We start from the raw sequence: 23,984 nt of genomic DNA, 5'->3' as shown, positions 1-23,984 counted from the left end.
TCGGTTATGAAGAAGGCAAAACAGCTCCAGCTTGTCAGACATTTGCAGCTTCCACCAGCAGCCAGTTTCTGGCACCCCCCTCCACCCTGATCAGTGTGAGAGCTCCCCCATCTACTCACTCAATAAGAGAACTGAAAATCCACAGAGGTTTCCCCAAGGAACGATGTCGAAAGAGCTCCAGTACTCCACTTTGGTAAAATAAAGGATGACAGGAATACAGGTAACGAAGAGAACGTTGAAGACAGCTAACACAGACAGGAATAAGGCAGCTTCTCCAAATTTAGCACTGCCCAAAAGAAGTTTGAATAAAACCTACAAGAGGAAAATACATGGGTTTAACTCTCTTGTACCTCTCCTCTGGAGGGCTGGTGTCCTGGCTTCAGCGGCTCCTGCCATTCTGGCCTGATGGCCAGTGCTCAGGGCCAAGGTGCTGGGTGCTCAGCACTGCCAGTCAGCACCTATGTGGTGATGCTTGCTGGACACTTGAGGTGGCTGCTCATGAAGCTGTGGAGAGCAGCTCGTGTGCCCCAGCCTTCTCCCTTCTGGCAGGGGCAGCTGCCACATCAGCCCATGCGGGAAGGGGACTCAGCACCTTCTGCTTTGTACCTCCTAAAAGGGAAGGTCACTCACCCTAGCCTAAACCCTTCAACCATTTTTCTACATGTTCCCTCCAGGAAAACCTGCATCTGACATTAAAACCTGAAGGCTTGGTGGAGCAGGGCAGTGGGAGGAGAGGAAGCGATGTGTGTCATCTCCCTGCATGAGACATCACTGGTCTGGGCCTTGAGCTGCCACCTGAGGAGCACTGTGGTGGTGAGCAAGCACGGTCCATGCTGCTTGGTTATCCTCCTGCCTTGTCCTGCCATGCACCATGGCCTACCTGCCAGCACCGCTGTCCCTGCCTCCCATCGCACGCTGCAGCGCCGGACTGCTTCCTCCCTGGGAACTCATCCCCAGAAGGCAGATAGCGCAGCAGCACCACTGCAGCCTGACTAATGAGACCACAGGGAGAGATGTAAAAGCTTTGGTTTGTTAGTGGGAATGGGATAAAGAGGAAACGAGGGATGTGAGTGGCCCACCCCGGGAGCCCCTGTGCACGGGTCTGGTCTGAGGTCTGCATACATTTTCCACCACAGAGCTGTGGTGGATCCCGTGGGGTCTGGGTACAGCATTCCTCTGCCACGGACTGCAAACCAAGAGAGCCAATGGGCTCCGACTTACTGGTTTGTGCTGGGATGGCAGGCCCCCTCGCCAGTGTCAGCTGTCTCTTCCCTTTGCCTACCCAGAGCCCTGCAGGCAGGTCCGCGGGGCTGCTGCCCGCTCCCACCACCTCACAGCCACCATTGCCGGTGCAGCTGTGTTGCCACTCCGCATAATGGAGCAAAATATCCCGAAAGCCACTTTCCCTCCTCGTTTGCCACCTGAGGATGGCAGGTTGCCCCTGGCAGGGTGGGCAGCCGGCACATGCAGACTGAGGTGTCTGTGTCTGGGGCAGGAGGGCAGGTCGAGGCAGCTCTGCTGCATGTGGCGCAGATTGTCTGCCTCCAGATCTGCCTGCCCCTTCGGCAACCACAACCTGTGGAAACTGAGCCAGGCTGCGGGAAGCAAGAGCAGAGTGTCGGCAGCAGTGGCGGAGTGGCATTTGTTGCAGAACAAGCTGCACAGCTCCAGCTGTCCTCCATGCAGGGCGCACTGTAGAGTAACACCCTGCCGGCACTGCCACCATCACCTCCCGGTGCACGTGTGCATGGGGTCTGGTGGAGCAACCCTGAGACCCCAGTCTGAAAAAGTGAGCAGAAAGCATCGCAACACCGCGCTCAGGGACGGACAGATGCTCCTCAGTTTGCGGAGTCTCCCTGGGTTTCTTGTGTTAAGGCTGCAGGGCTTGCCTGGCCAGTTTCTGTTGGAGGATTGGTACGGTGCAATTCATTAGACCAGATGGAGAGGTCTACACCTCATCCTCATCTACACCTCCAGGCCGGGGTGGGTGAACCACACTCTACAGGTGCTTGTTCCTCCCAGCAGACTGTGACTGTGAGTGCCATGAGCAGCACAGAGGCAAATGCACATACGTGTCTCGGACTAAGTGAAACAGCTCTTTGCCCGGCAGAGGTGGCTGCATGTCATCTTACACATATGAGACCTTGATTCACAGGCATGTGCTTTGGATTTTAAGCATGTGATTATTTCCATGATAAGCAATACTTTAAGCCCGACACAGGCTACATACGCCACTGAAGGAGAACTGGCAAGGGGCGGTAACAAAGTGATTTGAGAAAGAAGCTAACTCTCTGCAGGGAGCTTCCAGGGTGAGGGATTAAATCCAGCACCCCTGGAAAAGCAGCTTCATTTTGCAAGAAGGTGGGACATCTGTGGGTCCTCCTGTGGGCACTGGAGAAGACTTTTCCCAAGGAACGGGAATGTTTGTCCTCAGTGAGGGCAGACTCCAAGCAAGTGCATACCTGAATGCAGTGTTGCAGAGTCAGCGTGTTCATGGCAGAGCCCTCAAAGATGGGCATGTGGCACTGAACTGCATGACAGTTTGCAAGACAGGTGCAGAGCGATGAGGGTGAGGATTCCTGAATCTTTCTGGGGGTGGGGGATGACCCAGGTGTGCTTACCTTGTAGAGTGCAGACATTGAGGCAGAGCCCACCACCAGGGCTATCCCAATAACGGAGTGGCTGTGAAACCCATCAGCATACGTCATCATAACAATCCCTGCAATAGCAAATATAGCAGCCACAATCTGGTTGGAGACAAAAAAAAAAAAAAAAAGCAAGAAAGTATTACTCGACAACCCCAAACACGGAAAAACAGGTGAGCAATTTTGAATGAGAGGACAGTACTTCTGCACCATCTGCTTATGTAGAAAACTAGTAGCAAGCCCAGGCTGATACCCACGAAGCCGATGCTGCCTCCCCCCGTGGTTTCCCTGGCTGCAGGGAAGCTGCAGGCAGAGCTGCGAAGGAGCGGCTGCCTCGGGGGGCTGCGGCTTGGATTGAGCCAAAGGGGGGGAAATTCATCCCTGTCACTGAGCCTCCCCATCAGTGGGTCCCTGCAGCCTGTGCGTGACAATAATACAGAAGTAATAATTCCCTGGAGCTTCCAGGAAGGGCTTTGAGTCCTGTGGAGGTTTTGGAGGAAAAGTGTTTTTGAAATAAACAGGGGAATAAAAGTCATGCGATTGCTTTGGGGTTCGGATGTATCATTTCTGAGTGGAGGGAGGCTTACTCAGCGAGCCAGTCCTGCAGCGATGCCTGAGAGGGGTGTCCAAAGGGAGGTAACATCTGTAAAGGTGGGGGACAGGCAGCCCCTGATTCAGCAGAATTAGCCAGAGCTTCTCTGGAACTGCCCTGCCAGATGCCTCAAGCCCCACTGGGTGTCACAGCACTCTCCAAACTATCAGGCTGCAACAAGGTCTTTTACCATCACATACCATCATACTCTTCACACCTATCCCTCTACTGCCTTCTCCTAGTCTCTCCTCCTCCAGGACACGCTCACTCCCTCTGCTTCTTCCCCCCCTCTCTTCCTTGGCTGCCTCCTCTACATTGGCTCCCCAACCACTTAACAGAACCAGCCACAGCTGCACCTTGTCTACATCGGCCAACCCACCCCCCCAAGCCAGCCCACAGCTGTATGTTATCAATATTAATTAACCCAGCTTCATTCCTCTACACCTGGGTGGTAATTGTGGGGTGACAATGACTTTCTGCATGCTCTGTGCTTCTTGGATCTGCAGTGGTGTGAGGGATGCCCAGCTTAGACCACATTGCCTTTGGCTGTGCAGTCATGGTGATGCTTGTAAGATGATTGGGATAAATTAGTTTCTTTTGACCCACAGCTGTGTCAATGCCAGCCAGCTGTCCCCTCTCCTGGGGTTTTAAGCCCCGTCCACAGACTGTGGCTGCCTACACATCCAAGACCAATGGCCTTCTCTCACCTTTCCTATTCACCACCAGAGATGCTGGGGCTGCTGTGAAGATGCAGGGGAAAGCCTGTGTGCCCAGCTTTGCTGCTGCCCGATGAGCAAGCTGCGGCAGGGGGACCCCTTTCCCAGCTGCAGGTCCCCATCCTGGCAGCACCAGCAGCCTCTTCCCTGGCTTGAGCTGGGGCTGGTGCCAGGGGGTACCTATAAAGTTTCCACACACGATCACCCAGCAGATCCCTTCTGCGTGCTGACATCAACACCTCCAATTTCCCTTAATGGAGAAATGCCCCGTTTTTACAAACAGAAGGGGATCAGTTTCTCTAAAGGTGTTGCTGTAGAATGGCAGGGTAGTGTCAGGGCAGGAAAAAGCCCAAATCAGCAGAAGCTACAATGCCTGGAAAATTCAGCTGCTAATAGCATGTCAACAAGAAAGGGATTGTCTAGAAATTGCTGTACTGCTGTTCATGATGCTGCACGAGCACAGCTCTGGCAGGCTGTGGAGGGGCAGCATTTCCCCCAGGTGCTCAGCCCCTTGCATAGCCCAGCCGAGGGGCAGCAGGTTCTGAAAATGCTGATTTATGACCTGATCAAAGCAGTGCAAGCTGCAAAGACTGGGTATGCACGCTGCAGACTTGGAGAGGATCAGGTACAGCATCTTGGCTCGCAGCCCTGTTGGCATCAGACCTCTCCATGCACTACTGTGGGGCATCGTTTCTAAAGTGAAGCTTGGTGGTGGTGTAATTGGGCTCTATGGTCCTCGACAGGCTTTTTTTTTAAGGCGAGGAGAGAAAAAAACCGCCAGTGTATGGCTCTAAGCAATGTGGGGCAGTTTCAGATTGGCAGGACTGACGGAGCTCAGCAGTTCTCTAATGTCAGCGTGCTGGTGCTTGTCAAATAAAAATTCAGACACTTGTGTGGCTTCAGAGGCACAAGAAAAGAGGTCATTGAATGAGCTTAGCATGGGGCAGGTGCAGAACAAAAAGAAAGAATTATTTGCCCAATAATTCAGCCAAGGAAAGCTTTGCTGTTGCACACTGTGAATGTGAAAAGTTTATAGGGATTAACACATGGAAGAAAAAAAAAATAAAAATCCATTAAAGACTATTAGCTATAGGAACATCTTTTCTGTCTCAGAAGTCCTTGAGCCTCAAATTGCTGGAGGCTAGAAAGTCTCATGATGAAGTAAAATTATAGGTTTTTCCTGTTTAGACAGATTTTCCTAGGTGTCCGCTACAGGCAGCTGCTGGAGCCAGGCTCCTGGGGCAGATGCGTCTTTGTATGGTTCTTTGTGGAGCTGCAAGACACACGGCTCAAGCTTATCTGAAAGATGGCAGCTCCAGTCCTTCAACGTCACCTGTGCTACAGCCCAGGTACGACAATGAATTGTAGATGCAGCGTTTCCTGTAGCATCTGCTCCAGGCGTGGCTGTCTCCTGTCTGAGATGCCTGGGGCTTGTCCAGCATTTTACCAGCCGGTGGCAACCAGCTGGTACCTCCCTGCGCATCAGTGAGGGTGCCTGCCCGAGCCCCCGCTGGCGGCTGCGGCTCCTCTGCGGTGGGAACTCGGAGGGCGCGTTAATGAACTGCAGAATGAAAAGTATCCAGTTTTGCTTTTAACGTCAGGGGTTGACTGACTTCAGAGCACTTCCTAGTAGGCTGGGTCTCTGCCTGTTTGGAAAGTAAGGACTACAGTTTGGGATTTGGTAGTGTACTTCTTTCCAAGTCCCACTGGCAGGTGTGCTTGTCTCTATGGTACGTACAGAGGGGGTACTTGCAAGCGATGGCTCTTTTGGACCCTGACCTGCTTTATTTACCGTAGCATGGAGGGAAACACCAAAGTCAAAGATCAAAGCAAATAAATGCAGTCTGCAAACAGTTTTGCTGGGGCAGAGGTCCTTGCCTCTTCTATCAAGCATGTCACAAGTGTCGGATCAGTCTTAGCCTCACCTCCCAGCCTGCTTGCCAACATGCCAGGCACGTCACATACACTTTCCCTGGAAGCCTTTCAGCCTGTCTATCCAGTATATTGTTAATGGCAGTGACAAGTTGCTTGCACCACATCACACCTCGGCTACCAGCCTGCAGTTACTTGCAAATACCTTAGCACAGCAAGGCTTGCAGAGGCAATGCTTCAGGCACTCACAGCTTCAGTACACACGCATCTTCCCTGGAAGCAATTCGACAGCTTGTGGCCCAGTTGGACTGTTGCTCTGGGCACAGTAAAGGGAAAGGGGGAGAAGTGCAACTTTGTTACAGGAGATGCAGGCACTTAGAAGTGCCTGAGTGGCGAGGATGCGGTTTTGTAGCTTGCTCTTACATTTAAATTCCAGCGGAATTGTGATTTAAGTGCTCGTAGAGCTGGTAGTTGCACTTCTGAAGGCCAAGTAGGATACTTATACGTGCTTAAACCCCACGGAGCTCCTACCTTTCTTACCTGGCCTCTCCTCCAGTGGGTGTGCACAGGGACACCCGAATGCACTGTCGGAGCTTTGCTGTAGCACCATCCACCCTGCTGCGCTGCTGTGGGGATGGAGCGGGAGCGTGGGATGGTGCTCACCCGAAGGCAAGGCACCGTGCCCCCTGCAGCCGCCTCTGCCACATACCCTCTCAAAGGGTGCTTCTAAAAGGGTCAGCAGCTCTGACACAGTGCGGCCCCAAGGAACTACAAGCTTTGGGGCTGCACTGTGTGCTGGCTTGCAGTCCCTAGGTCACTCCTGGAGAAGCCCCAGCAGCTGTCCCTCCTCCTGGTTGCCAGTCCCAGGAAGGCGGCTTTGTTTTGGGGTTCATCCCAAGGCTATCCCCCAGCACACCAGGCAGCGCTGCCCTTGCTGCCAGTTGCTTTTCACATGGGCTGTACAGAAAGGAGAGGAAAGAGGGAAGAAAATGCATCTCTCCAAGAGGCTCTGCACTATGTCCCTCCGCAGACAGGATTACCCCCAGCACTCACACAGAGCTGTGCAGCAGGGCCCCCCCAGTCCCTAGGACAGGTGCCACCTCACATTTTGCCACAGGTTCAGGATGACACATCTGTCCAAGAGCGAATAGCCCAGCCTGCCTGCGAGCCACCTCTCCCTGCCCCCAGGTCCCTTGCTGGCCTGTCACCTGGGAAGGAGACAGCTGGGTTCCTCGTTGGGTACAGAGGTGGCTTTTCAGGAAGCCCCCCTGCCACCCCTGACCAGCACCAGGTGCCATGGTGAGGGACCGGAACACATGGCAGGAGCATCGCATGGCCTTCACTGTCTTGGACACTGTTCTGGGTCTCTGCTTCATTGCTGCTTTCCTAAAGGCAGTGCTGGTAAGAAACAAAGAAAAGCTGGACATGGCTGAGACCACCACGCAATCTACTTCCCTGGTCTTTCCACTCCTTCTGCCTCTTTGGGAAGGGGGAGATCCAGAGCAGGATTCATCCCCCAGCACGTGTCACCTGCCATGGCACAAGACTTAGTCTGGCCAGGAAGCTGCTGGAGAGCCCCTGGCCACCCTGGCTCTTTATGCACAACCATGCACCCAGGGGAGAGCATGAGAAGCATCTCCGCTCCAGCACGTGCGTGCTGGTGTGGATATCCCTACACACAGGTCAGCTTCTCTCCCCCAGCCCACATCTGTATCCTGCGGTGGGAGATGGCACGTGCAGACTGCGGAGCAAGCTGCATGCACAGGACAGCAGCAGTCAGCCACTCCACACACCTCCTCTCTGGCGTCCCACAAAAATACACTTTTAACATTTTTTTTTTACTTTTATCAAATTGGCCAGCATGTCCAGCTATGCTATCAGTGACACCTCCCCGCCTCCAGGATCATTTCAGGATATACTAAAAAAATCAAGTTAATTTGTTTTCAGGGTACAGCTACCTGGGCAGGGGGGTGGGCAAGCACAGACACCAGCTGGCCAGGCTGGGCTTTTGGCAGGTACATTTTGCAACGATTCCCTGAGCAGCCTTTTGGCTGCCATCACCACAAGGCTGGCCAAGCTCTCCTGCCAGAGAGGAGCACTTCCCAAAAAGTTAACTCTCCGTTGCTCTGTGCAGCGAGGGCTAACAACATCTTCTGAGCACTGAAAGCATTGGCCAGGTGGGTGAGCAGAGCGCTCCTCAAGTGGTGGGCAGAAAACGGGTATTATTACTGTTACATTAATAAGTGCCTGCTGGTGCAGCGAGGCAGGAGCGACCCACTAGTGCCTTTTCCTTGCAGTTACTCCTGGCCCTGCCAGGACCCCCTTGGCCCTGGGATGGTGGGTTACCCACCCACCCGGCTCTGCTGCCCAAGGACACCGTGTGCTGAGGCTGCCAAAATGGCAGCAGGGTCAGCAGGGAGCTGTGGCATTTCCCAACTCAACCCCCTGTGCATGCAGCTCTGTTGCCACTGCGGAGCAGGCATTCACATGGGGTGTAGGACTAAGGGTGTAAGCAAACATCTGGGACGCCACCAGGAGAGTCGTCCCAGGGGAGCGAGCCTGCTGCCCTGCTGCCTGCTGTGCTGTCCACAGCTGCTGGCCAGATGTGCAAGGCCCCATGCACCGGCGTTACAGTCCTCCACCAGTGATGCATGCACACACGCCTTGGCTGTGGGTGGGCGAGGGCAGCCCCGCTCTCCTCTCTGCAGCTGCTGCCAACTGACACAGGTGCAAAGGATAACCGTGCCACCCTGCAAGCCTGCTGCTATGCACATAAAGGTGAGGGCTCCGTTAAAGTCACAGATTGGACCAGGAATGCATTGCATGCAGGCTTGCGGGACCATGCAGTTAGAAACCACTAGGTCTGGTGCCACAGCCTGGGAATAGTCACTTGGCAGGGGACGGGAAAGGGTGACACACATGCACAGCAACGTGGAGGTAGTAGCTATCCTTCCTGATGTGCTCTGGAGCAACTTACCTCTTTTCTAAAGGAAAATGTGCAAAGGCACCAGGCTGGGGGAGATGGGGAAACTGGAAGCTCACAGGCCAGGCTGCAGGGAAGGATGCATCTCTGCTCCACAGGGATTTCCGTGCCTGCTCAGCTGTCTGTGTGGCATGCTACTCAACTCAGCTGGCAGGAGGGAAGGGGAAAAGGAAAGGCAGAAGGATGAGGAGGAAGAAGGGAGACAAAGATAAGGAGTCACTTACCCTCACTCCCATGAACCTGTCCCTCAGAACGATCCATGAAAGCAAGAACACAAAAGCTTTGTTGCAGCAGAACAACACGGAGACATCCGTAGAGTTTATTTTCTTTATTGCATGTAAGTAAAGGTAGTTTGTGAGTGTCCAAAGAACACCAAAGGGTGCTGCCTTGGTAAAAAACACCTTCAAAGTCAAGCCATTGTCTCCAAAGAATCGGCAACACTCCCTAAAACAAGGAGAGAAAGGCAGCATTATTACACAAACCAGTCACAGTCTGCAGCAAATATATGGGTTTCTTTCCTTCCCTGCTCCTCGTCTTTTCCTTGGGGGAAAGAGGGGCACACACCTTAAAGAGGAGAAGAAAACCAAGTTTCAGTGTCTGCTGCAACAGCCAGCACCTGCACAGGGTATGAACACATGGGGGCTGCAAACACAGGAGGGACAGCAACAGAAGAGTGAGGGGAGAGGTGAAATCCCACTCTTGCCATGAGTGCCTTCACAGTGGACATCTTGAAACTGCATGAGGTCATCCTCCTCCTTTCACCCCTGTGGGTACCAGGATGCTGAGGGGCCAGGGCTGGCACCAAGCCCCCCTGCTCCCCACTTCTGCTGCAGCCACGGGACTCTAGTTCCCATCCATGATCCACTGTGCAGGGCTTGGATGGAGCCTCCATGGGAGCCCAGTTTGGGCTTTTTCCACCCAAGGAGCAGGACCTGGCTCAAGCCCCCTGGCAGCAGCAGGGGCAGGGGCACGCACTGGGACATGGTACAGTGGCACCCGGGCACATGCTGGGTCAGTTGGAGCAGCAGCGCGGAGTTAGGAACGCAGGCATACACTTCGGGCTGTGGATGCTGTGAATCCCCAGGTGGGAGGGCAGCCACAGCAGGTACAGCCCTGGCACAGGAGAAGGAAACCCCAGGGGTTTATTTGTGTCCCGGAGGTGCTGGCAGGCAAAAGAGGACAGGTGGTGATGCCTGGTGGTGCTGGCAGGGCTCTGGGGAGGCAGCGTGGGGGGGCCGGGATGTGGCTGCAGGGGTGACTTCTGCAGAGGCGCTGCGAGGGGCAAGCCTGCCTGCAACCTGCTTCTGCCGAGCAGCACAGCTGGAGCTGCCGGCTGCGCTGTCTGCAAGGAAATTCAATAATGCAAAGAAGAAATGCAGCGGTCTGCGAGGCGGAGGGTGCAGCCCGCTGCAGCGTGCAGGTGGCAGTTGGCGGCAGTGCTGTAGCCTGTGCTGGCTTTGCTTGCTTTAAAATCTGCAAAACCCCTGAGGCCCTGAAGTACTTTAATGAGATATTTTGACAAAAATTGAGCAAAATTAAATTTTCCTCTGACAATGAAGGCCAAACAGGTTTTCACTGCTGTCTTGAATTTCAAGCTGTTTGTTTCCTGAGACTGGGCAGGTAAGGCTCATTATTTGGAGTCTGATGAAAGGGTGATTTTGATCCCTTTTCTCACAAGATGGGGCTGATTACCCAGAGAAACCCATCCAAGCTCTGAGCCTCTTCAGATTTCCCCATCACTAACTCCACGTCTGCCTACACCCCCTCTGCTGCAGCAGGTACAAGGCTGCAGGGTAGAAGAAATGCATTTTTTGTGTTTGTTGGGTTTTGTTGCCTGCCAGTCTCTTGTACCGAGTCATGGCTGTGCAGAACTTGCCCATCTCTGGATGTGGTGACCCTGGGCTTCGGCTGCTTGACACTGACACTTTCATTTGAGCCACTAGTTCTGCATGGCATCACTCAGTGTCACATCAGCATCCCTTGCCCTCTGTGAAATTACCTGCTAGCAGCAGCCTATTGCTTGCCAAACCTGTTAACTGCCTCTCTGTATCACAAGAAGAGTGACCCCTCTGCACCACAGACCTCGGCCCGACTTTCCACCTGCTGGTGCTGTGCAGGGCTGTTCAGGGATGCACGCAACACTGACAGATGCTGCCTGTCCTCAGCATGTGTCCTGGATCCCCTCTTCCCTTCCACAAACACTATACCCACCTTATTTCTACCCTTCAGCCCCACGAAGCGCCATCTGTACCAGCCACATGCCACAGAGAGACACTGAAAACCCAGTCCCAAACTTCAGCAAAGGATTAAACCCGCTTCCCAAGACACCAAGGAGGGTTTGACTGCCAGGGTGTCACAGGAAGCTAGTCTAATGCTCTAAAAACGCAGGCACAATTTAAATTAAATTATGGAAGATTAGTATGAGAGGGATAGGAAGGCTGTAGTCAATTGAGAGGACTGAAATGGGATTTATGTTGGGATTCATTCTTGGGAAAAAAAGTTCCTCCTGCCAAAACCCTGTTCCCCACATACAGAGTTGTGTATCGCTTTTTCATGTACAGCAGAAACACGTGCTTTTACTGTTCTGCGGGCCCAACTGTTGTTTAGCAGATGCCACTGGATCTACATGGTAGCACAGTCTGGCATTCACCCGCATCCCTGAAGCGCCCAGTGTAGTGCCATAATGCCCCAAAGCACAGCCTTGCCCCGGCACGGACCAGGACCCTGAGCTGCATTTCCCCCTTTGGAGTCTCTTCTCGCTGGCCTGTACAATAAATGTTCCTCTTCGCAGTTTTGGCTGGTTACACCAAGTGTGAATTGATTCTTGTAGGATGGCTCCAGCTTCCAAAGGAGACCTCCTTAGGGCAGAGGTTTGCCCATCCAGTATGAAGGTGTAAGGGAGCTTCTCCTCGAGGACACCAGGGGCTGTGGGGGGTGCTACCAGACATGCACAGCGAGCCACGTTGTCCAGGATGGGTGCACTGCTGAACTGGGGGCTCTTTGTGGGGGCAGCAAGTGGGTTAGATGGTTTTCTTGGACCTGTCAGCTTCAGTGAAGTCTGAGTAGCATTAGGGGAAATTGGTACATTATGTGCACCAGGATGACTCTGTACTGTACGATAATCCCCTCACAATTATTTGTCTCCCCAGGTTTACTGCTGCTTATTGGGGAAACTGATTTTTCCATGGTGCCATAACACAGCATCTGAAGGGAGTTGTCAGTGAGGAACGGTAGATCAATATTTGTGGGAAGCAAGAAAGGACTGTGATATAACCTACACTGTAACCCCAAAACAGTCAGGGGACAAAGTCACTCCAGAAAAACCAACCTTAAACTTTGAATATTTTGACAGAACATTTGGGACACCATTGCTCCTGCTGGCCAGTAATTTCCATTTTGCCCACCAGGGTACATGGTGCCCAACGAGTATCCTGATGTTTTATGGATGCTCCTTGGCAAAAACAAGAGCTTGTGTCCTGCGGCACTCCAGACATGCCTGACTGCTTCAGGAGAGCCTGCTTATGAATATTTTAACAATCTCATCTGCTAACAAAAATGTTACTTTTTAAGGAAGACAAAACCCCACCTTACCTGGAAGGTAATCATTCAGCATCCTGTAATCATTCAGCATCCCTTAGAGCCCAGCTCAGTGCTGTGGGCCCTTGTATGAAGCCTGACCCCAAGCATCCCAAAGCCACAGGACAGATGTGGAGCTGCCATCAGTTCCTTTGAGGCTTTACAGGACAGACCCTTGCAGGTCTGCTTGCCCATAGCAGGACACAGAGGAAGTCCTCCACCCACACCAGAGCAAGCTGGCTGCCCCCCAGGCTGGTGGGGAGATGGCACTGGGTGTCTTCTTCTAGTAGAAGTGTGCAGTGGCAATGGAAAAGCTGGTGGGGAAGCACCCTGCTCTGGCAGGGAGACCACCAGCCTCCTCTGGCTTTGCCTGCTGGGGCCAGCAGCCAAGCTGTTGTAGTGGGAGTCCAACCCACTTCACCTCACACAGGGCACCAACTGTTGCAGCACAAACAAACCAGTAGGCTGCAACAAGGCTTTTCTGTCAGTCAGATTCTACTGTCCATGCTGTTTCTCCTTCCTCCAGAAACCAGACAACACCACTCCTACCCCTCTTGGTAGGGGTACCTCTTGGGTACAACCACCTCTTCCACCATCCTCAGGGCTATTTAACCACTTAGCAGGAACGAGCTACAGCTGCACATCGTCCATGTCAATCAACCCACTGCCTCTGAGGCAAGGCCACAGCTGCATGTTATCAATGCTGATCAACCCACTGCCTTCACGCCTTTACACCAAGCTGTATCATTTCCAGGATAAAACACACTTTCTGCCTCAGTTTATCCAGGCTTTGGTGAGCCGCTCCTGCAGCACAGCCAGTTCTAGCTCACCTGAGGTGAAGAGGGAGGGTTACCAGGTGCCTGGAGGCTGCAGACTATTGCGTTAGTCTCTGGGACGAAATACCTGCTGTTTGCTAAGGCAGGCAGAGGTGCCAGAGGCTGCTTTGCAAAGAAAGCCAGCGGGGATCCTGCAGGCAGGCCCTCCCCTGTGCTCCTGGCACTTGCCCTTGCCCTGTGTGCTGGGGCAGCTGCCGCAGTGAGGGGCTGTGCCCCAGGGCAGCAGTGGTGTTTAGCAGTACGCAGTGTTTGCAGGTAGCTGGTATGGACATACAGCAGTTGCTCAGTGCAGCATCATTACAAATGCCTGCAACTGCTGGCAGCGAGCCCTGTGCACAGGCACGGTGACACGGGAGCGGGTTTTCCAGCAAGAGGAGCAGAGCGGGGCTGTTGTGGTGTGTACAACACAGTCCGCTGTGGGCTCCCTCTCCCTGCTCACACAGTGTGCACTGCTCTTCATTATTCCTCAGACTCACTGGAAAGCTTTCAAAGAACTCTTGGGCTGTATGCCTGTTGAGTGAGATCCCATGCTCTGTCTTAAATAAAGGCACAGTTAACAGCAAGCAACCTTATTTACGTATAGCATATATACTTTCCACATACCTCCAAGACACCCAGCTAGAGAGGCCCTGAAGATGCTTGGGTAGCTCCCTGTGAGATGAATGTGTGTGCATGTGGTTCTAACAACCCGGCAGAGCGCCGAGTCCCAGGGGCACAGAGTGGCAGTGGGGAGCTTCTGCCCACCGACCTTTAGGTATGTACAAGCAACTTTTTATGTTTGAGCCAGGAACCCAGGCTCTGTTCAGAGCTGCTGGAGATGCACATCCCTGAGCTGCCACTGCTGCCCACCTCAGGAGGCACAGAGCCTGGGGAAAAAGCTACTTCTGTTTCTCTCCTTCAGCTCTAAAAGGGACCTGAGAGCAAGAAGCACAGACATGGGCACCTCCGGCGCATGTCCGCAAGGAGAAATCACCCCGTGTTAGAAGAGAAATTGTCATCAAAGACAAAGCAAACCTACTTCTGCCCACATGACCAGAAATCCTGTGTCTGCCACTCTCACCCACTATCTCAACCCGAAAGCCGCCTGCTGCTCGCTTGCTGGTACAGCTGTGTTTGCTGGGCTCGCCCTGCTCTGCCCACGGAGTGCTGCCACTTCGCATGTGGATGACGGCCAGAGAGGCCATAGGGAAATGCTGATGCAAAGCCCTGTGCATCCCTGGGTCATGCTGCACGTGGCTCCTGGGCAGGGATGCTGTCCTGCAGACGGCTGGCAGAGCCACCCTGCTGAGATGGTCTCTCCTCGACTCTGTGTCATCCTCCAAGTGAGGAGTAAATTCCTACAGCTGCTGATCTGTTTCCTGACAAGGCGGCAGCAGACAGCAAGGAGCTTTGGCGTTGCAGGGCGTAACGCTGTGGTTTTGAGATAAACTACCTTCCTGCATTAATTTCCTCGGCTCTGCCATCATGAGCTAGACTTCCATTGTAATCACAGCAGTTGGTTTAAAAAATAAATGCAAGGCATTAGTGAAGGCAACAGCAAAGACCTGTGTAAGACTGGAATGGAGATATCAAAGGAAGGATACCGGAAAGGAAATATACTGGCTTAACTGCCGCAGCAGCAATAAAGAAAATCTTGCTCCCACTCAGAAGTGTCATATCCATGTTCATAGACAATCTGAAGGCTCATGCCTGAAATAAACGGCGGGACTGCGCTGCTGGGAGGAGATCTACATGCAAAGGGAGAGAACTGCAGCCTGGTTACACGTGGTTCTTGGAGGTGTTTCCAGAGAGATGTTACATGGTGGATGCTCTTGCTGCAGCATGTTGCTGAGGGGGCTGCTGCAGCAGGCATCTCTCCTGTGTGTCTGGGTAATGGGATGGTGCAGGTGAGAAAGAGGGGCACGCACCCGGCGTGGCTGCCCTCCTCTTCCTCAGGACACCAGCTGGGATGGCTGATGCAAAGGCCATAAAGCCCATCTGGGAGCAGAAGCGGCTGCCTGGCATTCAGGGCATCCTCTGCTTGGGATGACAGTGGTGGGGACAGACCTACCTGCTTGTAGGTATAAAATAAAGCAGAGGGCACCACACGGCACAGCTGCTGCAGTGGCACAAGCCTCCTGCAGTAACAGCCCCCAAGCAGGGCTTAGCAAGTCCTGACCCAGCACCGGCTGGGCTGCACACGCCAGCCACCCTCTCCCACATGGGGATTCTGGTCCCCTGCCACTCGTCCCAGGGTGTCCTGACAACTGGCCTGACAGAAACGTGTGTGGTCACTTGGGAGCAGCTACGGCACTACAGGAACTGTGCTAGGATGAAAGATACTGCAGAAAAGCCTAAGGCACAGAGATCTCGCTGTATTTTTAGTCAATTGTTTGCTTTTTTCTTAATCTTTCATGTACTAGTTCTTGTTTTTCCTCATAATCTTTTTAGTGTGTATCTTCATTAACCCAGCAAATGGCAAATTAGCTCTGCTCCATTAGGCATGTCTCCAGAACAGCAATACTAGCAGAATACCTCCATCACTGGAACCAAGCATCCCCAGTGAAGTAAATCAGAAGTTGACAGAGCCAAAATTGCATGCTAAGTAAGAGTTAATCATATTGAAAGCAGGTGTTGCAGTCAAATAAAATTTGCATGTAAAATATGACAGTAAAGCTCCATTTTCTTCCCACCGAGCTTACAATTAAATATTTAACACTATTCACCTTCCACTGCTTGTTTTGTCTTCAAGCATTGCTAGGTAGTTGGGATGTTTCTCCACTGCTTTGAACCTCATGCAAGTGAATGTATAAAATTCTGTCAGAACTGGAAGGAATGCTTTTTGCCCCCATTTTGCCAAAAAAAAAAAAATCCCATCTATGAAGAGGAAAGGTAGAAAAGAACCAGGAAAAGCACACACGGTGTGTTCCTCTGGGCTGGGGGTTTGGTCTCTCAATACTCACTGCAGAACAAACCTATGCCAGAAAGGTTAACAAGCTACTGAACCTGCCATTACATCTTTGGGAAAGATGCAGTAAAGTAGAAAATATCTGGGAGGAATACACATCCTAAGGGAATAACAAGCCAGTTATTTCTCCTTTCCAGACTGTTAACTTTAGTTACAATTTTCTCATTGTCTTGGCCTTCATACTAGATCCTTCTCCTCAAAAGCCGGTTTGGATCTGCTGTTGCTCCTTGTGGGTGATAATTTTTCTCTGCAGACTGTGCTTACTTTGACCTTGCGAGGTCTGTACCTGCAAATTGAATTTAGCTAAATTGCTCCTGATTTTCAGCAGAGTGAGCATCACCTCCCTGGAGCACTGCGAAGCTGCTACCACACCAGTGAATCTGGCCTCTTGATTAGAGATTGGCAGGCAAAACATGTTTTGCTAATCCCTGCACCAATTAGGCCTGCATGGATAAATAATCTGCAGATGTGCTGTTAACAGTCGTACATTTTTCTGTTCAATGTACGAAAAAAGAGACATGGACTAAAATGTCATGCTATGTCTTCTGGGGGGACTTACAAGCCAGTTGCAGTAAGCAAAAGCAGAGAAGACAGATGAGGTGCCCTGGCTGTTATTAAGAGGGAAGGAATCTGAAACCAGTTTAATTTCTCCCGGTGAAAAAACCCGTAACTTTTTTTTTTTATTTCATCCTGTTAGGGTCACAGCACCCCTCACTGCATTGTGGTCACAAGTGGAGGTCAGTAAAAGACCGCTGTGCAGATAAAACACGTAAGTTAAACCAAAATATTCCTCAAATATGCTCTCCAGGAACGTACATGAGGTGTCTCCCAGAAAATAGGATCGTGACTCCAGCTCCACTTCCCTCCCCCCATGACAAAATCAGCCTCTCAGGTGGAGAGATTTCAAAGCAGTGCAAGTGAAGGGTGAGCTCATGAAACCCATTTTACAGAGGTGCAAGCTAGGGCACGGAGAGGCGAAGTCCCTGGGTGCTTGGAAGAGGCAGGATGAAGGCTGCCTGTAGGCTGCACCCTTGGAGAGCTGGGGATTTGCTTTTCCTGCATGTTTATTTTATAGCCAACTCCTGTTACTTATCAAGACAGCCCTCGAGCGCCTTTTTCCTGAGTCACCGCATGTTCACATGCCAGCAGAACAGTTGCACGGAGGCTCCTGTGGTGTGTCCCAGATCATAAAATGCTGCGAATAAACCTGCTAGCCTCAGCACTTTGCAGAGAGGTGCCCGGGATTCCTGCCATGGCTTTTATTGACCTGCAGGTCCGAGGCTTCTACAACAGAACCCCTATACCCCTGCCTCCAGCTTTCCTCCCGTGCACCTGGAGCAGCTCAGGAAAGATGCTTGCCAGTGCTGGGAGAGCACAAGCTGCTCCTCACCTTCCATGGGGCAGAGGTCTGAGACCTGCCCGGAGCGTGCCCCTTGCCTGCCCTGCTGCCTGCCCTCCCCGCTGAGGCACGCCGCAGCCCACGGCCATGTGTCGCTCCTCAGAGATGCTCTGTACTCACCCAGTCCTGCCTGTCCGCACTGGGGACTAAACTAGGGCTGCAAAGCCTGGTCCTTCGGTCTCTTGTTATATACCCTTCCATACGAGAGACCGCAGCCCTGCAGCCTGGCAGGTAACATCAGCCCAGGCGATGGCACTGGGTTTTGCACTTGGAGGTCAGGAGTGCCCCTTTTTTTTCCTGGAAAATGCCTGGCATGTTTCAAGTGGCTGTTTAACTAATACTGCCCATGGTAATGGCGGGTGATGGGGTACCATTAAGCTGTTTAGTCAGTGATTCATCACTGTCAGGCATTTTTCCTTTACCGGATCTGTGCCTGAGAAGAGCTGAAGAAATGCTTGGCTACCGTCAGGAAATCTCAAGCTCACAGCATCCTGTCTTAAGAAAGGACAAGGCAGCAAGGGCAGCCTGTCATAAAAGCACCATTTTTGCAGCTGATTTCATAGGGAAAAGTTTCTTTAATTGATTGCTCCTGTCTTCAGGGCCAGGTCGATTTGAGAGCACGTCTACAAATCTTACATGGCAGGAAATCCAAGCAGCAGGTCGCTCGCGGACCGTGCTGTGCTGCACCGTGCTGGCGAGCTGCTCCCAGCCCAGCAATGAGCCAAGGGCCATGCCAAACGCATCCACTCACAGCCACCACGGTAAGGATTTCACCCCTCCCCGGTGTGCCCAAGCGGGGATGCCCCCTGCCGTGCTGCCCCTCCATGTGTCTGAGGCCCATGCTGGAGGTGGGTCACCTGCTGAAAAGCAGAGCAGGATGCAGAGCTGTGCTCTAGCCCCAAGCCCAGTGTGGGGACGTGGCAGAGGGGAGCTGCCGTGGGGTGTGGGTGCTGCTCACGTGGGAGGTTTAGTGCTGGATATGGCCCCGTAGTCACTGGCATCAGACCACCTGCGAGGGGGCAACACTGCTGGTGGGGCAGTCCCCCACAAGTGGAAATGGCTTTTACATTCCCTTCCTCTAGCACAGTTCAGTGGCACAACGTGATGCTCCACCACAATGCATAATTCAAAACATTTATTTCCAGCTCCATTTAAACTCAAGTGATGGTGACGTGTCTCAGGGCTCTGCTGTCTGAGCTAACACAGGACCCAGGGACATCAGACCATGGAGGAGAGAGGTGGAAGATGGGGCAGTGCTGTCCGCTCCCAGCTTGAAGTAACGGGGGCCTTCGGGGCTTCCTTCAGAGGCACTGTGGAGTGGCAGGTCCTGCCATGACCCCCAACAGCTCATCCCACCCCTGGTGAGACCTGTGAGCTGTAGCTGACGGTGCCTGCAAGGAGCTCCGCACCTTTCCTGACCTTCTAGGTGTGGGCAGCAGCAACCCTGGGGAGGGATTTTGGAGGCTTGTGGTGGGGGCAAGCCTGAAAATCACACCCCCTTCCCACCACCTGTGCCCCCCGAGAGCCCCTTGCAGACCTCCTTTCTTCAGCAGGGAATAGGAGCAAACTGCAACCCACAGCCCCCTCCCGAGCTTGCAGCCGGGAGAGAAGCAAGGACCTGGCCAGGGAACGCCAAACCTTAGAACTAAGAAAGGATGGAGAAGTTCCAGGTGTCAGGTACCCCACACCGGCTTTCCTCAGCTCTGGGTGTGAATTCATGCAGTCAGTACACAGAAAAAGGCCTGAACTGAAGATTAAAGCAACAGGTAGATCTGGGTTTTGTCACCAAATCTACCTGATTACACGAACTGAAAAATAACTGTTAAAGGGATTAAGCAGTTTCTCAGAAATGGATGTTATCTGAAATAGCCTAAAAGCTATCTAAAATAGGCTAATTGTCATCATCCCATGCATATTTTTCAGTAAGCATGTTATTAAATGCAAGAAATGACCACAGAAGTCAATCCAGTGTCCAGCTGCCACTTGTAAGTGTCTGCATCTGATGTTGACCATCGTTTCTGCACAGGATTTGGGGCAGATGTTCTGTCTTTAAACTTTTATCTATTCTGGGAGTTTCCAGCTCATTTGCAGAAATTGCATTCTGATAAGCAATGAAATAAGAAAACTGTCTTCTCTTAAATGAAACAAAAAATCTCCAGACCGATCTTTCTTCTTTGAACTAGAGAGACAGAAGCAATTGGTTTTGCTCAGCACTGTATGTGTGCCAAACTTGGCAGTTGCACGATAAATGGTCCCAGGAAATGCTTAGCTATGGATTTACATAATACACCAGAATGGCTCCAAAAGAAGCAAATAATACAAATCTTACAAACCACCTGAATACACATTTCCAAGACGAGTCTTAGCACACACTCAGAAGCCTTAATAAGAGACTGTTTAAACTAACATTAAAAAAAAAAAAAAAGTTTTAAAGAACAAAACCAAACCCCAGGGAAGATTCACATACTGTAAACTGCCTTAGCAAAACACAAGGGTGGGAGTCTTGGGCTGCAGAAGCACAGGGAAAAGTCTGCAGCTTCCCCTGTGGGATGGTCCTCCATCCCACGATTTGCTGTGCGCAGGGCATTAAACCGTTTGGTTTGCCTCCGTCCATCTCCCGGGAAGAGTAGTAGTCCGAGGATACACTCCACAGATTTTGCATACGTGACTGCAGCAAAGGCTGCAGGAAGCAGATTGCATTAGGGTGAATATTCCATTTAATTTTTGCACCCAAACATACTGGAGAGGTTTGTTGTGGGAGCAGGACCACCAGCCACCTCCGACAGGAGATGCGGGAAAGCGTAAATGAGAAGGTAAAGCCGAGCAGCAGCATTGCCATGCTGCTGGTACTTCAGAGGAACAGCACCGGCTGTACAGTGTGAGCAGACGTTGCGACAGATTTCCCGCAGCGTTGCATCTGTCCCTGAGCACCAGTGCAAGCTGAGCTCACTCCGGGGTGTGTTAGCACAGCAAGCAGGCTGTCCCGCTGAAGTCATGCCTTCAGCTTGCTGCATGAGGCAGGCTGGCATTTGCGGGTCTTCCAGCTGGCCAGAGGGGACATGCCATCTTGGAAAATGCAGCAAGTATTTCTGGCAAGAAGCAGCTTTTCAAGTGACAATGTGCACACAGTGATCAGACAGCTGAAGTTATCACATGGTGCATTATCCAACATTTTCTGCCTTTATACCCTAGAGGCACCCAGAGCCTGAATTGTGTTATACTCTTCAAGATAACCAGCATTACACAAATAAAATGTAATACTGTTGCTATATGCAAGCTCCAAACACCCACAGACCAGGCAGATATCACTCTCAGACACAGAGATGAGTTTTTTAGTTACACTCAAAGAGCACTTCATGGAGCAGCTGGCTGCTGAGCCCACGGGGAGATGCAACCCTCGACTTGGTCTGGTATAGCACGCCAGACTGGCTTTAAATCTTAGTCAGAGCCCACCAGTGCAGTGGCCAGGAGGTGCTCAGACAGGACAATTCCCCTCTGCCGCAGCAGTGGCTGAAGCTGGAAGGGGCAGCGAGGGGAATGAAAGCTTCACAGGTGCCAGGGGACTAGTGGCGTGCCCACGGTGCGTGCAGAGGGACGGCTCCTGCTGTGTTTGGGGCAGGGCTGGAGGACGAGCTAGATGGAACTGGTCCATTTGTACGGCGGGGTGTGAGGGAGGGAGGTTCCGTCGGGACCTGACATCATGCCCAAATGGAGCAAAGAGAAAGGACCATCGGCTCTGACAGTGCCATGTAACGGCACGTGCAGGCAGGGTGTGCAGAGTACTTAGGGAGCTGGATTGAAGGTCATGACGATCCTTATGGAGTTATGGAGCAAACGAACAAAAGGACCAGCAGCAAGTTGTCAGACAGTATTTGCTCACGAGTTCAAAAAAGTCCAATGAAACGGAATTCCTGACAGGGTTCTGTAACTTTGCTTTTAAAACTGCCTTCCTGCCCAAACTGAATACCACGTTGATTCTTTAAATATAATTGGCGTTGCGATCGTGGCTGGCTGTCCTTTTTGAGGATGACCATTGCTGGTTATAGACTGCACTGCACCACCTCTTCTTCCTCCTCCTGGGTTCATGGAGGAGCGATGAGGGCAGGGAAGGGCCAAGTCGAGGAGCACGCTGACACAGCTGGGGTGTTGCTGCCGCTTGCAAGTATTTCCAGCCCAGCAGACTGGCTGCTGAGCGGCAGCTCTCAAACCCTGACCCCAGCAGAGCCCTCCTGCTCGTACCATGCACCTAATGGCTGCCCTTCTCAAAAACAGGGCACCGATTCCTCCGAGCAACTGAGTGCTAATGAATTCAGACCTTCCTGAGGGTCTTCTGCTGCCCCAGTCAGGCAGCAGTGGTCTAGGGCCGCTGGGTCTCCAGAAGGATTGCTCACTGGGAGGCTCTTGCTCTTCACTTTTATTATGTGCAGCTGCAATTAAAAAGCCCCGCAGGGCTCTGGCAGCCTGCAGGGAAAGCCTCTCGCCTCTGCAGGCACAGTTTCCCCTGGGCACCACCGCCCCGGCTTCCCCAGCCCCTGGGTCTGGCTGGGGGGCTGCTGCACCCCAGCTTCTGGGAGGGGCACCCCCGCCGGCAGCCCCTTTCCTCGCCCAGTGCAGCCAGGTGCTGTGCCCAGGAGCCGTGGCTGCAGCCAGGGTGGCCCAGGAGATGCACCGGCACCAAAGTCACACATAACTTGTGTCCTGCATGGCCCAGGCTGTCATAGGAATGTGCTTGCTAATGTTGTTAGTCGAAATTTTTTGGGAAAACCACCCCCCAAACAAGCCACAAACCCACTTTGTTTTTAATGTTACTTAAGCAGCCTGGAGAGGCACCTCGAGCAATGTTACAAGACTTCGGTTACTGAAAAGATGAAAAGTCTTTCAGGGAAAGCGCTGGAAAGGGCGCTGGGAGGCTGAACTTGAGGCCCATGGTGATGCTGTATCACAAATTCCCAGCGTGAGCCTGGCCAAGTGACCCAGCCAGGCCGCCCCCCGGGCTCGGCAGCGTGCCGGGGGGGGGCACAGCCTTGCTGTTATTTCCCAGGGCTGCGTTGAGGTAAATGCAGGCAAGCAACGCGGCAATCGCCGTTCACTGAGGGACAGCGTATACAAACTAAGGCAGAGAAAACGTAAACATTAGGCTCTCAAAGCTTTCACTGCCGGAGTCAACATCATCACTGCTCTCCGTCATCATCCAAAATTTCCATTGACGTCAGTGGACGTTCTGGGTGTGGAAGACCTGCAGAGTCTGAAACTGTGCTGCAATCCCTTATGGATATCTTCAGCTTTGTGATTTATATCCAGCTGGTACTCCTCAGCTGTGACCTGAGCTGCTTACTACTTTTTTGAATAGTTAAATGAAACTTTTAGGACAAGCTGGCCAGCTGGACTCCTGTGAATTGGACTTCTGTAGTGGTTGGTATAGGCAGACGAAGAAAGCATACTAGAATAAAATGCTTTTCTGATAGCTGCTGTCTTGGCTTCTGGAAATGGGTTATTTGGCTCTGCTGACTTAGAAGCACAGTGCTGGCAGGAGGGCGAACAGTGCTGTTGTGTCTTGGGAGAGGGAAGGAACAAGACGAGAGGCAATACAAGGAGGAGAGAAATGTCTCAGTGATAAGACTGGCTACGCAAACACCCTGAGGCAGCTATTACTGAAATGCACATATACGTATGTACACACATGTATGTTGGAACATGTATCTAGAATACACATATATACACACTCTCACACGCACATTTACTTTGGACCTTTAGGCCTGTGGGTTGTCAGAAAGACTCTGCGTGGAGATACTGTTCCACCTGGGAAAAGCCCTGCCAGCCCATGGCCCTGCTTGCTGGCGATGCCAGCCTTAGCCTGTGGGCATGAACTATTGGCTCTGTAGATCCTCAGTCCACAGCAGCATCACGCTGTAATACAGAAAATGAGGGAAAGAAACCAACTCCATAGCCTAAGAGTGAATTGTTCAGCACCATGACAGGATACCAGGATAACTGGGAACAGGAAGACATGTGAGTCAGGAGGTATCAAAAAAGACACCATTAACTTGGCAGCTAGTCCATGAAAAGAAAGTAAGTTATACAAAAAAGAAAGCTGAGAGCTTGCTGATATAACAGAGAAGCTGACATTTACGATGCACAAATTACCCCTAGATGCATTAAATAAACCAGGATATAGAAAGGAAATAATCTCTCCTAAATACTTGTATTTGTGGTCATTTTTAGAGTACCTTGTATCACGAACAGGTGACTCTCTTCTGTTTGAAGTTTGTTTGCCTTTTTAATTGTGCTGCTGATGTTGATTTAACACAAAACCCGAGCGCTCTCTGCCCTGTACTCCCTCACTCTGTCCTTCAGCAACACCATCCCGATCCTGCACGCAGCAGCGCAGCAGGGAGGGAAGCGGGTCCAAAGCCACCAT

The 23,984-nt window shown here is 52.1% G+C and overlaps 1 protein-coding gene across 1 annotated transcript in view; it reads right to left on the bottom strand.

Moving 5' to 3' along the window:
• SLC35F3 (solute carrier family 35 member F3) overlaps window positions 1–23,984 on the bottom strand; it is a 70,961-nt gene that overhangs the window by 4,948 nt on the left and 42,029 nt on the right. The window contains exons 3-5 of the mRNA XM_056342615.1: window positions 9,033–9,252; window positions 2,622–2,747; window positions 120–312 (exon numbers count right to left, since the gene is read on the bottom strand). Of these exons, the coding sequence (XP_056198590.1) occupies window positions 120–312; window positions 2,622–2,747; window positions 9,033–9,252 (539 nt within the window). The remainder of the gene's footprint in view (window positions 1–119; window positions 313–2,621; window positions 2,748–9,032; window positions 9,253–23,984) is intronic.

This window comes from Falco biarmicus, chromosome 6 (assembly GCF_023638135.1).
Source record: "Falco biarmicus isolate bFalBia1 chromosome 6, bFalBia1.pri, whole genome shotgun sequence".
Taxonomy (NCBI): Eukaryota; Metazoa; Chordata; class Aves; order Falconiformes; family Falconidae; genus Falco; species Falco biarmicus.
Note: the sequence above shows the minus strand (reverse complement) of the source record. Positions and strands in the feature narration are given on the sequence as shown.